Below are 19,933 nucleotides of genomic sequence, written 5' to 3'. Positions count from 1 at the left end.
ACCCCAAAAAAACCCATAATTGGTTAAATCATGCAAAAAGAATCAAAATCTTGGGCCCATAAAAAGAGGTCAAAATAACAGAACTCTACTCAAAGTTGACAACACTACTGATAACTCAAACAAACTGACCTAACTTAGCGAGACAAAGGGGAAACTTAAATAGTGGCTGATCAGCCCACAAAAACAGAAGAAGGGGTAAAACACACAAAACCTAACTAAACCAAACATAATGAACTCCAATTCCCCCCCATGGTCCCGAGTTATGGCATGAACCAATTTGCAGTCTTCCTTTAAAGCTCGCTCCGCCCCTTTTCCACCTCTTGGCTCCTTAATCAAGGGACTGAAACAGCTGCAACTAAGGTAACTCAGAAAACAAAAGATTAATCATACATAACAGTGTAAACTAAAATGTGCGCACTTATTTTAGAATGCAGTGTTATTTGGGTATGTGAATGAATTCTAAACCAAAACCAGTTATTTATAAGCCTACACTAACATGGTGGGTATTACCACTGTGTGGCTGTAAGTGCAGCCATCACAATGTCATATTGATGGCAGAACCCAAGGTTTTTAAGCATAACTTTGCCTAAAGCATCACACTGCCTTCTACACATAGCGAATCCTGGTACCAGGTATTCCCCAGGTAAGCAAGGCACCCGGCCATCCACATGATGTAACAGGAAACATGATTCATAAGAGCAGATCATGTTCTTCCATTGCTCCATGCTTGCATGCCCATTGTTGCTGCTTTTGACGGTAGACAGGGGTCAGCACAAACACCCCGACTGGTCTGGAGCTTTGTAGCCTTGTACGCAACAAACTGATGCACTGTGTATTCTGACACCTTTCTATTAGAAACAGCATTACATTTGTCAGGAATCTGAGCTACATTAGCTTGTCTGTTGCTCCCCAAGTGTATCAGTGACGACTTATGACCCTGTTGCTAGTTCACCACCGTTCCTTTCTAAGCTTCCAGATAGTTACTGACCACTGAGAACAAAGAGCTGCAGTTCTGATGACGCTTTAAGGACAAAATATTTACTCGCTCCCTAATATATCCCACCCCACATACAAGCCAAACCAACGAACTGGTCAAGGGGGCCAGCTCTGTCCTGGACTATCCGCTGAAGTCCATCGAGCAGGTTGGGGAGGAGAGGATGTTGTCTAAACTAACAGCCATCATGGACAACACCTCCCACCCCCTGCATGAGACTGTACGAGCACTGAGCAGCTCGTTCAGCAGTGGACTTTTACACCCACAGTGTAGGAAGGAGCGCTACCGCAGGTCACTCTTACCAGCAGCTGTTAGCCATGTTAAACTGTGTTAGTCATCACCTTTTTAATTGACATATGTTTTTAGTTGCTGCTACTCATTTGCATCTTGTTCGTACACTGTATCTTACACATATTTACCTTACTTGTTCAGTTCCTAGGAAAGTGAGGCAGAGATCATTTTGCCTTTGCAACAATACAAGCAGATATGGACTGAGCCATGAAGTAGACGCACATATTCAGCATTTATGGTTTAAAATCATGTTTTGTTTTAATTCCAATGCTACATTTTTTTTTTCTGTAGTGTGTTTTGCTTCAGTGTATTGCCAGGGGAAGCCATAAAGCCTCGGTGCTTGATAGAGACACATTCGCAGTCCCCACAAGACATAAACAGTAATGAGTACAATGCTGATGCAGCTGGGAACTTAAATCAGTTATTTCCAAAACACTTCAATTTACTGCTACCACTAAAACAGAATGTTATGACAACACTGCAACATTCACACATCTGGAAATGTGGATACTCGCTTACCCTTTGCTATCCACATCCAGCTGCATAACCCCCACTCTTGCACTTTTCTAGAGGAATCAGATACATAATGCTCTCCAAGGTAATTAAGCAAGAACATTGCAGATGTCTGATGTTGTCTTTAACGCACACTTGTTTGTGACACATGAATCTATGGGCCATCTTCAAGGCCAGCTGCTTGTAGCTTACAGGGAATAAAAATAAGCAGCAGAGTTTAGTCCCTTAAAAGTTCTGGATTTTCCCATCCTGACGTTCTGTGAATGTACTAAAAGACAACAAATATTGGAAAGGTTAAAGCTTAGGCATTCTTGTCAGTGAGTCAGCACAGCATTTGTGTCCTTGCTCACTACTTGTTGAGTTTTTAGACCATTAGAATAAAACAAATTCCAAACCATTATCAAGTTCTGGGTTTTGGCTGCTGAACACAATCCCAGCGATCACAGGGTGAGATACACCTTTGACAGCTTGCCAACCTGTCAGCAGACTAATATTTAGACAACCACTCTCACCTGTGGTTAATTTATAATTGCCAATTAACTTAGTCCTGTACATATCTTTGGACTGTGGAAGGAAGCCAGAGCATCCAGAGAACACATGTAAACTCCACAACAAACTGCCTGCTGTAAAAGTCATTCCTGTAAAATGTAGGTTTTAAGTATACATTTAATAACAACAACAAAAAATAAAAATATGTAACTTTTGTCAGTATCACATCTAATGCATCTATGGTCTGCTTAAAATAGGCTTTCCATGTGTAGCATTTTTGGCCTGAGTGACATGAGGGTGTGCCTCCAGTTCAAAAACCTGAGGTGAGGTGGAAGACCAGCCCCACAGGGTACTGTAATGCTGTTAGAGCCAGCAGGAGAAAGCAGGACTTTCTGAGAAAGTCTACCTCAGTGTGGTCCAAAACCACAGTCACTGCAAGAGTGAGACAGTACAAAGGGAGTCATTTATAACCCGGGTGGCGCACTGAAAACGCACATCTAGAGACGTCTAACACAGTTGTACAAGTTTTCTGTAGATTTCTTTTGTCCAAATCTGGTAGAATATATAGGAGAGGTAGTCTTTTTATGGGTCTACTTAGAATACAATCCCCCTGCTGCAGTCTTGTTTTTGTTTTAACTGCTCCACCTAGTGGGAAAGAATGAGACAGCTGGATGTTTCCATATCAAAGTTTATTGCTGACATGCATGTAGAGATCTGATGAAGTAGAAAAATATGTTTTTATACAAACGCGTTTTCATCTGTACAATTACGCAGTTTTCTGTATTTAGATGCCCATGTCCAACCAAGCAGCTTACAACACATTTTCCCATTGGGTTTAAACTACACCACGCATCCTACACCAAGTTTCCAGTTGAAACAGTCAGCTATACATCAGTTATATACTGACAACTTTAAAACTAGGGTAAAATTAAATTTGAGGGAAAAAAAAAAAAAAAAAAGTATAAAATTTTTACTTTCAGTTCGGGAGGTTGATTTTCAATTTAGATTTTGTGGAACCCAATTATCTACAACTTGTTTTACTGGCAAATCCAAATATCATGCAATAATCACGTGTTTTTACACAGAGTTATCTCACAATTTCCATGCTTTCAGTCCACAACGCAATCTACCAATACAACTCTGTAAAACACATTGAATGTGGTAAAAACCACTAGCTAGAAAGTGAAACACTGATTCAGGGGACATAACATCAACTCTTGAGTTACTAAACTGTAGACGTGTCACTGGAGATGGTGTTAAGACACTTTCCACAGTATCAATGTAAAAATCCAGCAGTAGTTATGGTGCTAAGAAAACCCCCACAGCCACTACTGAACCTATGCTACTACTACTACAATACTGCTGTATAACCCATGGAATTCACATTGAGGTGGGAGAAAGCCAACAGCTGTCTTTACATATTTCAGCCTCCAGATGTGGTACTTGAAGGCCAACGTGAGCTAAAGCACACATCAATCCCATGTGTTGAAGCAGAGCTGGTATCTCACTGGGGTGGAATAGATACAATGACTGGGGCAGTCATGATGGTGCATTATTTACATACTGACCAGCAAGTGTAGGGAGGTTTTTTTTTTTTTTTTTTTTTGGGGGGGGGGGGGGGGGGGGGGGGGGTGTAAATAGAAGAAAAGGGAAAAAAAAAAAAAAAAAAAAACACTACAAAACAACCCCTCCGATAAAATAAGGAAAACATGCAAGTATCATTTTGTTTTCTTTAAAAAATAGAACTATGCAAAAGTCAGTCTCATTAGTGTAGCTTAAGGTGATCACAGACATTATGGCAAAATGGAAAGAAAGACTTAGTAATACAAAAAATGGAAACAAAATAGAAATGCTACCATTTTATGAACGGACAGAAAAGGATCAAAATAACAGGGTTAAAGTAGAACCACTGTTGGAGCTGACGCTTAAAGCAAAGATGTGGGGTCTGCTTCACTGGTCTAAATCAATGAAACGGACCCCAAGTTAAGTGACACTGTCTGAAATGTCACTTAATTTTTTTTGGGACCATGTATAATCAACGTCTGTGATGCAAGCTCCAGTGGAGGCATTTGGGAGAAAGTCTACACAAGTGAATAAAAGTATGAAATTACAAGGGGAAGTAGTAAAGATTTGAAAGTATTCAAGAGCCTAAGTTCATGCAATCAGTTTGAATATAAATAAGCCTAGAAAGCAGGTACCAATATGCAAAGGCAAGTTGCAGTGCACAAATGCCTAACAGTCACTGGTTAGTAGCTTTGCCATGGTTTGAAGAAACACTTAAGAATGCCAAGAAAACCCAGCAACTAAACTTAAAATCTGAGTCTGTATTTGAATTTTTCTATGACTTATAGTATTCATTACCAGCCAGGAGCCTACGCCATAAGATAATACAAGCATGTACAAGAGAGAGGCCTGAGAATGGCAACAGATATGTGATCATTTCCAATCTTAAAGCATTAATGTCATCCCCTAAAACATTCAGTTAAGCCCGGTTTTAGCAAAGCCTGCACTAGTTTTCACAGTGTCTGCCACTGAGGCAGGCCAGATAACAGAACACAATGATTGGAGGATAGCTTAAAGGGTCTGAGACAGTTAACAGCCTCAGACCATCATTTCGCCTGGCCCGAAAGACAACATACACTCATGGACACTGCAGACACGTCAAACATTCACATTCATACTGAAACACTTATCCCAAATCCATCTTTATAAAGAGAAACAGGGAAGTTAAATACCTGGAAGCCATTTGATTCTGAATGAGCCTGTGGGTACCGGTTTCCTTGGCTAAAAGTAAATTTAAAGTGCCCCTATTAGACTTATTTACAGGTCTTAAAGAGGGAGTGCCTACAGAACAGGTTTACATGGTCCACACACGCACACATGCATGAGTGTGGGGTGGGGGTGGTAAATCTCACACTGTACATTACTTGCACTGAAACCCCTTTTTTGCCCCCTTTCCTTAAGACTGCTCATTGGTCAGTTGGCTTGACAAATGCCTGTTCTTAGTGGTAACAAAGCTTTAGCCACATTTTTGCTTCTTTTCCGTGAAAGCTTGGAAAAAGTATATGCAACCATCACATGCATGCCTAACTTGGGTAAAGGGGATTTTGGTCAGATGACATTGCGCTTATAGAAACTGTAGTACAGAGCAGCAGGGGTCAGAAAATGGCTTTAAAGTGACAGCTCATTTACACACGGGGGTTGCGTTTGTGCCACCATTTATACTCAGTCCATTTTGTGGCAACAGAAACATGTTCACATGACAACATGTTTAGTGGGAAATCAGCTGCATTAAAATACAGTTTAGTATGACCAGAGTCTAAGAGAAGAAAATGGAAAGTACAGTTAGCCGGGCACCATGCCAACACCAAACACATAAACGACTTCCTAACCGTTATGGGTGTATGAATATTAAGAAGAAAAGTTCAAATTTCTTCAGATGCTGGGAGTACACAAAGAAAGTGGTTTTCACGCTTGCAGCGAACAACTGAACTTTTGTTGTGCTTTGCTTATAGCTGTGACATTTTAGTTAGCAGGAGCGACTCTGGCAAGGAAGTCATGACTGAGGCAGCTGGCTGCGTCTGCATGTAGCTGAGACAGCTGCTCGACCTTTGAGGTCATGCCAAACCTTTGCCACAATGCCAGTGTGTTACATAGTAATGCAGATGAGGGGGGAAAAGGGGAATATAAGCAAGGAGTTTCAGGCATTTCATCAGCACCATTTTCCACAGTTGAGAATAATTCCACTTGAACTACACTTGGCTCCAACTTTTCAGACATTTCACATGTATGGAAATAGTCATGCAAGACTAAAAGGACAGGGGAACCTACAAAGGATAATAGGGGCACTTTAAGGCAAGATTTTTGGCAATAGAAACAAGACAGTGCCCGATCGTCACTATACTGGCACTGTGGAAGCGTTATCAATATGCCTTGGCAGGGAGGAGCCAACAGTTTTTCCCCCATTCAGTTCTTGGCATTGTAACTTCCAGGTACCTCACACTAGCTGCCTAGATGCTAAAAATAGATTTCCACAGGGATGAGCAAAAGCGGGAGACAATGCATTCTGCAAATACCAAAGGATGCTTGTACATACTTTGATCTTCAGTTCTTTCTTCAATGCAAATATAGGGATAAATGCTACTTAATTATGATTTTAAAAAGCTTATTTGAATTTTTTGAAACCACTGACAAGGTTTCAAAGCATTATCACTGACAGAAAACATTAATGCTATGTCACTGGTGGCATCAAGATTCAATTGTTACAATCCCTTGTCTCAGAACAGTGAGCATGGTTTACCAACAGAAGAGAGACAGAGAGGTAGATTGATTTGAAGTCAGAGTTACAGACAGGAACATTACAGGAAAACAGACGGAGAGGAAGGAGTGAGGGGAGGAGGTTGGAATGGAGGTATACAGAAGTGACATCTGTGATCAAGTGATCCGACTTGAGGCAATACCATTACCACTAGGAAGAAAGGGGGTTGCTACATGATTCTGGTCCTGTATTGCTCAGGGGATCCAGAATTGGTTGGGAGGGGAAGTGTTACAGTAGGGCATCCTCGACAGAGGAGGAACACAGGGTTGATAGTTTCTTCAACACTCCAGGCAGAGCCTTGTGTTGGGGCCGAGTGAAACTATGCAATCACGTCTGCTGCACAGTGAGATCTGACTGTGGGCGACTTGAAGACAGGAACCTTTGGTTCAGATCTTCCTGCAGGCCTTGCCATGTTTCACAAGAGGATTCAGACAGGAGGAGTGAAGTTCTGGGTTGGCAGTTTGTTCTGGTACCCACTTTCTTTCTGTTCCACCTAGACTGCCAAAACCCCACCTACATACAAGGCTGTCTGTACAGCAGCTCAGGCCTCCTGTATGCAAGTTCAGTTTTGTGGGTGAGGGGGTGAGGGGAATGGGTTTACGCCAGTCCTCTCTGGACTCTGGCCTCCCAGGAAGTAAAGAAACCTGCAGAGTCCGGAATTGGTCATTGAGGGATTACTTCCGCAGAAAACGTTGTGCCAAGATGGCAGCATCTAGTGGGCTCACAGGCTGAGCATCGTGTCCAAGACGCCTTACAGGTGGGATGCTGCCAAACTGACGGTTTGTGAGAAAGCTCTTGGCTTCATGGATAGTGTTCTTCTCTTCAGCTAGCAGCAGCTGCTGCCGCATGTAATTCTCAAACTCGTACTGCGAAGACTCTTCTATCACCTTGGCCTGAGGAAAGAAAGCATCCAGTTCAATATGCTGCAGTTAGTGTGGTAGCAAAAAGGTCAACATTGTGTAAAGAGATATTTTTTGTAACTAAAATTTAATATTCAACTCGTTTTGATAGTTGCATCAAGGACGCTCAGTTTGGCTGTGTCCAAACTGGAAGTGATTCGTCACTTTTGGGTCACCCAAATTCCCTATGGTCTGTGGCTACAATGTTGTTACGACCCACTTTCAGTATGTAGCTCTTGCTGCATATGTATCCTTTAAGTTTAAATGTAATTTTCCTCCAAGATCTTACCTCTTGTTCCGGGTGATTGACCTGATCATCGATATCTGGAACCACCTGCAAAGGGCCACTCATTGCTGAAACTGACTGCCTGTGATTAAACATAACACATTAATAGTTAGGAACTGTCTGTCTGCAAACAGTTTATAGCCAATACCAGGAAATGTGCAAATAAAGCAGTGCAATTAAATGTTTTTTCGTTTCTCAGCAAACAAAATGCAAAACATCTGATTCACTCAAACATCCAGCAGGTGGCGCAATTACCATGAGGCAATGATGGCACTGAGGGACTCCAGCACCTCTCCTGCAGTCAGCCTTTCCTGAGGGTCCAGCACCAGTAGCTTTCGGATCAGGCACACTGTGTTCTCTGACACACGGCCGTCCCTATAAATGGTGGTGTAAGGGAAAAGGACAAGTTTTCTTTAAAGCAAAAAAACCTAAAACAAAAGTGGAACATCTACAAGGTCAGGTTTGGAATAAACATCAAAATGCAGTCGAGAGCAAATGCATTTAAATCCATGATTTTACTGCAGTACAACAAAAGAATGCAAGATTGTATCTCAGAACAAATTTGAATGAAATAATAATAATAATAATAATAGAGCAAAATGTCATATTAATGTGATCACTTTAATTAAATCTCCACAAAGATAAATGCTCACTCTGGGATGGAGTACTCAGCAGCCTTGATCTTGCGGAAGAGTTCTTGAGGCATGCTGTCATAAAACGGGAACTGGCCATACAGCATTGTGAATAAAACAACACCAAGCGCCCACATGTCACTAGGTTTTCCACGATATGGTCGACCTGGAAGCAGGAAGGAGGGGATAAGGGTCTATTTAGCATGCATGACAAACAGAAAACAGGTTGACAATTGGTGCAATGTCAGTTTTTGCCCTGTGAGGAGGAACCAACCGTTCAGCAAGTTAAATTGCCATCAAATCACGAGGTTTAATGATTAACAATATAAGCAAACACTCCACATCTGTTGTACTTCAAAGAAACTTCCAATAGAAGCACCTTAAAAAAATGTTTTGAAAGCCAGACGAGACATTAAATCAGAAGAACAACAATGAGAAGCTGATGCTGGCGAGGGTGGAGTGTCATGGCTGTGCATGACCATAGGCAGTGTTGTTGTTAGAGCCAGGGAGTCGGCAGCAACAGCAGCAGGCAATTATGTTAAAGCTTGTGACACACAGGCAGGGGATGGGAGGGGAAAGGGTAGATGGGAGTAGTTTCCCTCTAGTGAGTCATCACTGTATGAGTCACTGAAGCTCTGTTTAATTGTGTGCCTGTCACGTTATGCTGATATACACACTGGGGTTTATCTACAGTTTGACTGGTTGGACATGAAAGAACTGCGCTTGAAATTATACTTCTCTTGTTTTCTGTCCCAAGAGTTTGCATTGGAAATCAGTAATTAAAGTTCTTTTTGAATTGGCGTTAATAGTGGCACTTGGGTGTGCAATTTTAACAGCAGCACCGTCAAGCTGGGGAAAAGGAAAAAGCAAAAGCAGAGCAACAAGAGTAAAGCAGTAGCTTCCCCTTGCAGATGCATACCATACAGCAGTAGGATGCAACATCACTGCGATTACTCAAATAAAAGCAAAAAAGGCCATTTCTTGCTTTTGCCAGTCCAGGATTGCAACATACCTCCGGGTTGCTTAATAACCGGAAAATCCAACACAAGACCTGACTGCTAAGCATTATGAAACCAAAAACAACCAACAACACAAAAACAAAGTTCCTATCTGGCTTCAGAGAAGGAATCACGATTCCATAATTTTACTCAGACATTTCTAGTCTGCATTTGGAGGGAGGAGGGAAAAAAGGAAAACAAACAAACAAAAATCCAACAAACAAACCAAAAAACCCTGCACACTTGTTTCACCCACACTAAGCAAACCCATTTCACTTCTGATAGTTTGTACAATTGGTCAAAGAACAAAAAAAAAATCCATGCCTGAAACCCTCACTCACCACTTAGTACATCAGGACTGATATAAGCTGGACTTCCTCTCTGGTCTTTCAGAAGGTCATCCTCACTCACCAGGTGCTTTCCCAGGCAGAAGTTTGTGATGGTGATTCGATGAGTCCTGTGAGGACATGCAAAACAAACTTGTTAATGCTTTCAATCAAACGGTGAACACAATATTCCCATCGATAGGGTTTTTTTATGTTGTCAACAATCTTGCTCAAAACACAGTTCCGACTTAACACAACACATTCAGGTGACGGAATAAAGACTTGTCTTACCCTAAGGCTTGATTTAAAAATACAAATGATAAAGTTGATTCAAGCTCTGCAAAAGTTGTTGAAAGCTTTTACATGCAGCATTGGCATCTTAACAAAAATAACTTTATGCTCAGAGCAACAGGGCTTAACTGCAGAACACTTTGCATCAAAGACAAACTGTAGCCAAATCTCAATTTTGAAACCATGCATAAAGCTAATATACTTAATTTTAACTTAAATAAGCACAGATGGTATGGTGTTAGCTATTATTGGCCTACAGCCTACATCAGTCCAGATACAGTGGTGCTTCAAAGACTCACTCTTTTTACAGGTTTGATTAACTTTGCTTCCCTGGTAGTACTAGGATTTCTCCAATGAGACTTGGATTCAGTGCAGTTAAGTTTACCATGAGCAAACTGAGGGACTGTGCACTATGTTCCTTTAGCAGAGAGGGAAGGGGGAGAAAAAAAAGAAAGAAAAAAAAGAAAAAAAAAAGAAAAAAAAAGCAAAGCTGCACTTTGACAAACATGAGTCAACCTGTGGTTTAGAATAATTGTTTCGATGACTAAGCCTGCATGGTGATGGGCTGTTAAATGAATATATAAAGCTCAAGTTTAAAATATGTACACAAACAACTTCAAACCCACACGATCACTCCCAGGGCTAACACGCTAAAGGGGGAGGGGGGCACTCGCACACAAAAGCAGCCATCGTGTACTAGCTTGGGTCCTTTGGATCATGCTCTTCACCCACATCCGCTTTCTAAAAAGCCTAAGGTCAACAGCTTCCCCTATTCTCTCTCACTTTCACACCCTGCCTCGTTTTTCATTCACTATTCCCATTACAGCATCTGGGGACAATTCTGGCTAAACGCTCTGACTAAAATCCTCCAATCTCAATCTTCCCATGAAACAGTCACAATTTGATTTTCAGAATTTTATGTTATCAATACCCTTTAACAGCTTTTGTAATTCAAGTCACTGTAACCACACAGCAGCCTTGTGATCTGCACAAGGATAGGCCAAAGGAACAGAGGGCAATGCTTCAAGGACCCTCAACATAAAAGCTTCCTTCATGGAGAGATCTGTCCTTTTGTCTGTGTGCATCACGACACAGGCTTCTATTCTTGCACCGGAGATTGGGTAAATGAAATTGCATGTTTGCTTCGTGAGGCAAGGGTCCCTGAGGACGCAAGAGAGACCACATCATCTCTGCTTCCTGGTCATGTGACCCAGGGCAAGTCAGGAAACCAGAAACCTAAATAACTCCCATGACTTCTCCTTCCCCACAATGTTCTGATCATAATACACCAGCTGACAAGAAGAGGTTAAACGCTGGGCAACTTGTTCAGAGACTTTCGTTTCGCAGATTATGGGAACCACTGATTTGAATGGTCTTACCAAGTTCCAGGTTTGTGTAACAAAATGTTTTCAATGCAAAAGCCACTACATGTCTAATACAACTCTATTTTCATTTTATTATATCGATTATAGTAGGAGTTTGTCAGCTTTTACGGAGTTTAAAAACACACATTTATGTAGTTCATATCCACATATGCCTATGGAACCTAAAATTAGGAATTCCTATAGTTCTAAATATAGTAACCCTGAATACGGATTCATAATATACTGTTAACAGCTGGCACTGAAATCGCACACTGACATTACAGTCATACGTACTCAGGGTGGGGTCACGAGGAAACATGCCAACCAACAAATATGATGCACTTGTATGCTATGAAGTCTATTGTTTGTAAATACGAGTGGTGACTCTACTGCAAAGAGGAAAAAAAGAAAAGACAACCTACAGTTATAAATAAAAATATTAACCTAAAATAGGGGGGGGGGGACGATGGATTAAAAAAACAATATAACAAAAGGGCATAGATCAGACAACAGATGCAGAAAAGGGATTGTAGTGTAAATAATGAAATAAATGATGACTGTGTGTGCAGTACATGGTGGTGTGAGTCAGCTCTGAGCTATGGGCCTTTGGCAAGCCTCTCCTTTGTCTCCAGCTGGGACGGAGTGCTCCACTCGTCTGCTCCTCTCCCCACCACCCTCCTACCCTGGTCTAAACATTGTTTCATCACTACTACTGCAGGCTGTTATGGGCGCTGATGCAGTAGATGAAAAAGTGTGCAATAAAGCAGATAAACCAAGTACATGACATCTCAGTAAAAGTAGTTGCAGATCATGGCCGAACAATACTGTGTCAGCTTTAGTCATTCAGCCCTTAATTAAAGAGGTTTTGTGTCCTCTTAATGTTTAACTTTTTTCTGAGAAAACTTTATGTATCTTTAACATTTTGCAATTCTCTAAACTCTAAAAATAGCACTTCCATTGTGGGGGTGGGGTGGGGGCAGTTTTTACCCCTCAATACACTTTCTAAAACACAGTTGAATGGTTTACAGATGAGTAGTTTTTCATTCTGCATGGCAAATCTGACCTGAGGTGCACCTGAGGTCCTGCATAGCAATGCCCCATATCTACCAGTGCCCAGTTTGCCTCTCATTTTTAAGAAAGGAAAAAAAATAGAAATACAAATCCAGCAATAGGAAGTCACACACATGGGTGAAGTGTTAAGCACAAAATGGTGAGGCTTTCGTTTCCTGATACTGATGTTGCCCTTAATCTAAGAACACAACCTCTGGTTGTAGTGATGTTCAGTATACACTGGAAGCAGGCTGCTGGAGCCAGTTTAGACCTAATGCACATGTGAGCCGAGAAAATGAAGCCTGGCACACTAAAGTAACTCACCCACTATAATGGGAGGAATTACTGGCCAACTAACATACTGTGCTGAAATAAAAGCTGCACATCTTACCGCTTGTTCAGCACCATATTTCCCAGCTTGAGGTCTCTGTGAACAATGTTTTTCTGCAAGCAGGAAAAAGTAGGGGGGAAAAAAAAAGGTTATGTTGTGCTTTGTGAATCATTGGTATCACAACAATCTTTTCTAGGAGTGGCACAGGAGCATGGGAAATGAGTAATCATATATGATGATAGAAGGGGGAATTAAAAAAAAAAGTAATTTCTAAACAGTTGACAAAACATTGCAGTATCCAAACTGTTTGCTCAGAAAATTGCACAATCATAGTTTCATTTAGACACATTGGAGTGGTGCAACGGGAAATATTCTTTAGAAAGCTAGCTTTTCTTCGACGAGTCGAGCACAATTCATTTAGATTTACCTTGTGAAGAGCCTCCACCACACGCACCACATCATAGAAGATGACAATGGCTTCCCGCTCACTCAAGCGCTTCTCCTTTATGACGTAATGCTGGAGATTTATTAGATCTGCCGTCTTGTCACTAAAGTCATGTGCACACAAGCAGTCCAGCACGAGGCAGAGCCGCTTTTTCATCTTGCGCATTTTGTTAGCATCTGTGTCCTCCACAATCTCATAGGCTCGATCCTGGAGAATAAAAGGGTAATGCGTTTAATATGCAGCATATCCAGTCAAAAAGGGGTGACAAAACCACATGCAAACAAAGGGCTTTCTGCTTTTCTGCTATCAGCTGATCATATAGATTTAACAGATTGATTGTAAATAAAGATTGCAGCGCAGGAGCCATTAATAGCCTGCCTGTACCCAAGATAAAGACAACATCTACCCTGAAACCCTGGGTGCTATAGACCAGCATAGGTGATTTCCGTCTTCCAGCACCACCTAGCAGAGACACCACTTTATTGATTTTTGTATCAGATTGTCTTTTTTTGTTTTTTTAGATTCAGTCAGCACCTCTTAAACAGTACATTAAACCCAGCCTCTCACAGCACAGATGCACTATAATAATCCAATCAATAACACAAGCCTAAATGAATCAGAGTGCATGGCTCAATGCAGCTATTCTGAGAACACAGGCAGAATGAAAGAGACAGGATGTGAAAGAGAGACAAGAGGAAACGGAGACAGAGATTTAACAATAACAATGTTAAGAGGATGCCGACGGGAAGACAGGTGAAAAGGTAGGTGGGCGGTGGGGGTCATTGTGAATAAATGCGACTGTAAACAGAAGATGACTGCAGATAAATATAGTTTTAATGGCACTCCCACTTCTCTTTTGAAACCACTTGGATAAGAGAACAACAGCTGGCTGGCAAGCTTACTGCTGCCACTGAGCTGATAAGTGCATGCCGTTACTTGTACTTGCATAATGAAACCATATTCTAAAATGAATAGAAAGTGATAGAAACCACTCCACATATAGAATGCCTGCCGACCGAGTGCTGACTAATGCACAGCTTGTGAGGTTCTAGGCCAGTGCAATGTTTAAAATAACATTTTGGCAGAAAGTTTTCATAGTTTTGGATATTAGACACTTCTTTGCCAGCCAAACAAACTTCACTGTAGATAAATCAATATAGCGTTTTAAATTCTTAGACCTCTTTACAATGAGGACAAATTCAGCCATAACTAGATGCCAAATGAGGACCAATCAATAAGTGGTTCAAAATAGACAACACAGGTTGATGCCGTTAGCATATCATCTTATTTGCAGAGCAGTTAAAGCAAATATTGACTGAAAAACAAACAAACAAAAAGACAACAAAAGAAACTTTATATTCCTAACATTAACTAAGAAACATTTTATCCCTCCACACTGACAAAAGTAAATGTAAAAAGCAACTCAACTCAAGTCTCAGCCTACCTGAAAGAGGCCATGGTGGTGGACCACACCATCTTGGTTGTGCAACAGGGAAAGAAGTGAGTATTCTGTGTGCAGCAGCATCTTCCCCTGCCTCTCCTCTTGTGTCTCCTTGGCAGAGTCTACTCGTTCCTCCAGCGTCAAAATCTGCAGTAACCACACACAGAGCAGACATTAGGCTCCAAGATGAGAGTTTATAAAAGCCCCTTTTCCATTAGCATTTACTCGCATCAACCCGACAGGTTTTTCCCCATTCCTTTCGAGTAGCACCTAATGTGTGTGGTGGTCATTATAGCAACACAGCCAAGTGTCCCGTGATGCTATGCGATACCAACGTTACTAGATGGACGTCGAAGCAACGATATATCTGCTGCTTGGTCTGTGGCTTCTCGTCAGACTCTGGGATCACATCAATGTTTTTTGTAACCTTTCCCCCAATTTCCAGGTTTAAAAAGGTGGTTCTGATTTACGTGAACGAGATGCTTTCATGACTCATCGAGCGACACCACTGATCAGCCAATCGGTGACGGCGTCACATTTTTTCCACCTCCTCTGATCACTTTGGCACCCTGGCTGAGCAGGTACTACTTTAGTCCCTGGTACGAGGTACTATGACCTAATGGAAAACCTGGAAAACTATGGCGAGTCATCTGAGTAGGTACTAATGGAAAAGGGCTAAAGGCACAGATAGCAGCGTCCCCCCCCCCCAAAAAAAAGGCGCACTTTAATTGCTTACTCTTCAGTCCTAAAACAAAACATTTAATGACTTAAGTCACCAAGTTCTGGAGTAAACAGGGTCAAGCTGGACTCAGGTCAATGAAGTAAACAAGCTCTGTGTCATACGTATGACGGAGGGTTGTGAGGTTTAAGAGTTGACATTACAGGTGGCGCAAACCCTCACTCCACTCAACTGTAAAGCTCCCCACTTGTTTAACAAACATCGAACAGTCCCAGTAAACTGACTGCTAGACTTAAACAGGGCAATAAAATGAACAGCAACAAAAGGAAGGTCAAAAGTTCAGGTGTCTACAGGTGACGTAGCTTTGTTTTGAACAAGATGCCCAATCTTAATTGAGTCATATGTTTATAAAAAAAGAAACTCAAACCACCACAAAACAACAACATTTCTACCCAGACAGACTTACTTTGAGTTGATAGAAGTCATCTGTGCCGTCTTTTCTGGCCAGACACTGCACTATGCTCGGCACTGGTGAGTTGCCCAGGCGAGGCCCTGCAAGGACACGAAAGGGAACAGCTGCATGACCAAAAGGCTACATGCTGAAGTGTGTGTGCTCTCACTGCCACTCATTAAAGGCTGCATTTACCCATTAACACCTCAAGTGTAATGTTTTCTTTGGAAGTCTGTATTGCAAAGAGTGGGGGAGTTGTGTTGAATGTACATTTTATAGTATAGGAAAGAAATTAATTTTCCAATGGGAGGAAATAAAGTTGCTCAAACAGACTAAGACCTTTCTAGTCAATGTCATGACGATCCGCAAAAATTCTTCAAATTCTTGTCTTAGGCCCTTCATACACAGACAGACACCTCCCCCCCCCTATTTCCTGTATTCATGTGAAGCATATTTACAATGCACACTAGGTGAAATTTCATCCAGCCAACATTTCAACCTTTTTTCAGAACTGAGCAAACACTACTAGTGTCCTTACCAAGAATAAAGGGCCCAGCTCTCTTGGCATTACTACCGGATATCCCGGGACTCTGCAGCTTGCTGGCTCTGCCTGATGTCTCACCACCCCCCCTCTCCGACGAGCGCCGCTTAGACATACTGGAGCTCTACAGGGGAATAAATCTGATTAGTACATGAGATAAAGACAGTCAGGTTAAAGGGAAAGTGCATGCATCTGACTGGGGAAAAAAAACCAAAGCAAATTGAACAGAGGACATGTACTACTCATCTATAAACAAGTCTGTATTTTTAAAACTAGTGATACATGTTTAACGTATCTACTATAGACTTAGCAATAGTTCTGCAGATTGTAGTAGAAAGAACAATGGGGAAGGCTTTGTAGCACCTCCACCTTTAAATATTCCACACTCAGTTACCGACACCTCAGTGTCAATGCGAGGCCATTACAGCACCATTCCGACTAATAGCTGCTCGTGGCAAGGGTAACACCTCAGATTCAATCTCCAACAGCCTATGTTAATGTGCCAAAATCTGCAATTTAAACAGCTAGCACTTTCACATAAATTAGAGCCACTTGCACAAGACTGTTTAAAACGGAAGCTTTTCCGATTAATACTTTAATCTTTAGCTTTTCCTGCTGCAGTGGACTTGATTCAGAAAATCCTTCCGCTCCAAATCTGTTGTACAGCCAGGATCTGAACGGATATATTATAACTACAGAGGGGAAAAAAAATAAATAAAATAAAGTGTCCTGATAGGAACTTTATTCACATGCCAGAAAAAGCAGAAAGAGTGTGATACATCATTGCACAAACTACATTAACTGACACAGCAGATCTGATCTGCCTCCCAGAATTCAGAGAGCAAGAGGTATGCAGCATGTTTTGTTTACTGATACCGAGTTCCTATGTAATGAAACCCCATCCGTTTCCCATAACAGGGAAGTAGTGCCCTGAACCGAGAGGTATGATTCACCCAGCTGTCGTCCAGAGAGCCTTAAAGGTCTAGGCGATGACACCGATAAGAGTCTGCACAAGCCTCTGGCAGGTGCAGCTTAGAGATAGAAAAGCTCACACAAAATGTCCACATACAAGTGATATATCTGAGTGTCACATTTCTACGTTAAATGTCACTGATAAGTAGTATGCATATTTGAGCTACAGCAGAGATTCCCCACACACAAAAACCTTATATTATACAACATCTTTTAAAGTTTGATCGAGACCCAAAAAGCTTTAGAATATCTCAATCTTACATCCGACAAACTCCAGAAAATTCTCTTTAATGAATCTGCCCATCTTCCTGTTTCAAAACTAATTGTGCACCACTGCCAGTTGGTGATTTTTTTGGGCAGAGAGGAGGCAGGACAGTTGGCAGTCAGTAGAGCTGGTATGAATTCTCACTTCCATGAGGCTTTTTGTGATCCCAGACAGCAGACAGTGTCATCATCATGTCTCTCGCCCATCTGTCTCCATCTCCACTAGTCATCACCCACTGAGTCTGATGAGCTGAGGTTTTCTGACTGCATTTATGGCACAAGCCAGAGTGACACCAAGTCATGCTGCCAGTAGTAAGAAAGCATCTTACACTAGAGGACACAAAGCAACAGATAATTAGGCATTACAATTTATGAGACTTGTGGAGAGGAAATTAATTTTTCAGGCAGCCGCCAAAGAAGCTAACAGAACGAACCGTGTACACAGGGCTTCCAGTGTTTCCAGAAAATAAACTAAATTGTGGATGAGTGCTAGAGTTAAATAAGTACATGGAGCAACTCTCTCTTCCAACCGAATAAGCCGAAATGCTTATGCACCTTGAACTACAACACTAAAATGACTCATAGGCAGATACCACACACAAATGAACCCAAAGCTATTCATGTACTTACTAAAAACTAGCTGCAGTACTGTGGAGCCAACCTGAGAGTCATCAAAGAAAGCAAAGGTCAATTTAACCAACTTATCCACACTGACCTAAATTACTTCAGCGTGATGACAACACACGATTCCTTTTCTGACACTGCTGTGCCTCTCTGCACAGCCTATGATCTAGTAAGCAAGGCTGCCTCTGCCTGTATCAGATGGAGGACAAGAACAGATAAAGCCTCTGAATCATATCACACAAAAGGAGGAGAGACACGCTGCCAGTGCCCACGAGAAATGTGGGCTCCTTAAATAGTATCAGAACAAAACAACCACGTAGGTGTCTCAAGATCCACCCACCCAGACTCCAAGCCACTCGTCTGGCCTGCAAGAAAAGCTGAACTGCGATAGCAAGGTAGTACAGAGATGGAGAAAAAGCAAAATGGCACTTCGGTAGTAAACATTACAAAGTAAAACCGTGCAGAAAGGTATGCTATAAGTCAACACATGCACAGATGCAAAGCCAGTTACAGACAAAGTAACTCCAAGGTCAGATCTCCAGTCCTTATGCTTAAATGCAATGCTACTGATATCCGTTCACACGCTGCCCTTGCTCCTAGCTGCAGCCGACTAGATTCTGGCAAAAACAACGCCCTTGACCATACACCAACGTCGTGGACACAAGGTCACATTGCAAAGCACCTGACAAAAATAACTACAAACACGCACACACACACGCAGACTGCCACACGTCGTTTGGTGCCATTTTGCAACCACAAGGTCTGGACTGGACACCGTTCAGTCCTGGCAGCAAGCACTGTAAACGAGATGGGTCGTAGAGTAAAGCGCTGACGTTATGCTTTGCAACTTGGACAAATTCACTCTACAGGCAGCTCAGTACTCCAGCAGCCAGACGCTGATGTCTGGCTCTTGTATAGAGCTCTCTGAACAAAAACTATCTGAACGATCTCAAACGTTTAGGTACACGCATCTAAACCAGACTGCAAAGCGCGAATAAATGAATGCTTGATTGTGGCAATTGCTTAAACACCACAAGGCAAGTTATTTTTACATTGTACACTTACCGACAGCGGCATAAAACCAATGTTAGGAACGCATACAAACTTAGTACGGCAGCGAATATGATCGCTTTACTCGGCTAAATACGGATCTACCGACCACACAAAGGGGGCACACAGCACAACAAGGAGTTAGTATTTCGGTGACAACTACACTGAGCGGTTGTTAGCTGAAATACGCCTGCTTTGCGTGTCTTCTCGCGTACCCAAGAGGTTTAAATATGGTTGCTCCTGGCGAGCGATGTGAGCTAACGCCAAGCTCGAGGCTACAGAGCAGGCGGGAGGCCATTTAAACAAAGTAGGTAACATTACAGCTGGCTAGCCGTGCCAGAAAGCTAGATAGCAACGTAGTCACCATCTCACTTACCTCGAGCCTAAACCGCCGGGTTAAATCTGTGTCGCCTACTTAAAACATGGACATTTCTTCGGTGAACGCTGTGGTAGATGTGAGGCGCTTCTCGCTTTAAACAGCAGGCACCACAGAGGTTTGCTTTCGGCTTTTTTAGCCTCTATTACCGAAATGAGCAATTAAGGAAAAGCCTCCGCTCTTCGCTGATCGCATCTTTCCACAGCGACAGCGCCACCTGACAACGGAAATGACGCACACAATTTATTTGATTGACAGCCGCACTCGACCAATGCAGACAGTTTTTTCATAGCCGTTTCAGAGTGATG

At 42.0% G+C, this 19,933-nt stretch overlaps 1 protein-coding gene across 3 annotated transcripts; it reads right to left on the bottom strand.

Moving 5' to 3' along the window:
- Positions 1–3,913: 3,913 nt before the first annotated feature.
- On the bottom strand, positions 3,914–19,856 carry stk40 (serine/threonine kinase 40). Of its 3 annotated transcripts, XM_085178512.1 has the most exons (12): positions 19,626–19,856; positions 17,721–17,905; positions 16,337–16,463; positions 15,814–15,899; positions 14,672–14,815; positions 13,210–13,434; positions 12,843–12,895; positions 9,762–9,877; positions 8,444–8,588; positions 8,046–8,165; positions 7,794–7,872; positions 3,914–7,498 (listed from the first exon to the last, which is right to left on the bottom strand). In XM_085178512.1, the coding sequence occupies exons 2-12, from the start codon at positions 17,724–17,726 to the stop codon at positions 7,280–7,282; spliced, it is 1,320 nt and encodes a 439-aa protein (XP_085034638.1). In that variant the 5' UTR covers positions 17,727–17,905; positions 19,626–19,856; the 3' UTR covers positions 3,914–7,279. The 3 variants fall into 3 exon arrangements, with proteins under 3 accessions (XP_085034638.1, XP_085034639.1, XP_085034640.1); XM_085178513.1 differs by lacking the exon at positions 17,721–17,905; XM_085178514.1 differs by lacking the exon at positions 19,626–19,856 and having other exon boundaries at positions 17,573–19,619.
- Positions 19,857–19,933: the final 77 nt, after the last annotated feature.

This window comes from Neolamprologus multifasciatus, chromosome 11 (assembly GCF_963576455.1).
Source record: "Neolamprologus multifasciatus chromosome 11, fNeoMul1.2, whole genome shotgun sequence".
NCBI classification, from domain to species: Eukaryota; Metazoa; Chordata; class Actinopteri; order Cichliformes; family Cichlidae; genus Neolamprologus; species Neolamprologus multifasciatus.
Note: the sequence above shows the minus strand (reverse complement) of the source record. Positions and strands in the feature narration are given on the sequence as shown.

Excerpts from the sequence above, each read along its gene's own strand:
- stk40 (XM_085178512.1), bottom strand. Across the intron at positions 14,816-15,813 it reads ATGACTTCTATCAACTCAAA|ATTTTGACGCTGGAGGAACG; the intron begins GTAAGTCTGTCT and ends TGGTTACTGCAG. Across the intron at positions 9,878-12,842 it reads AATATGGTGCTGAACAAGCG|GACTCATCGAATCACCATCA; the intron begins GTAAGATGTGCA and ends ATGTCCTCACAG.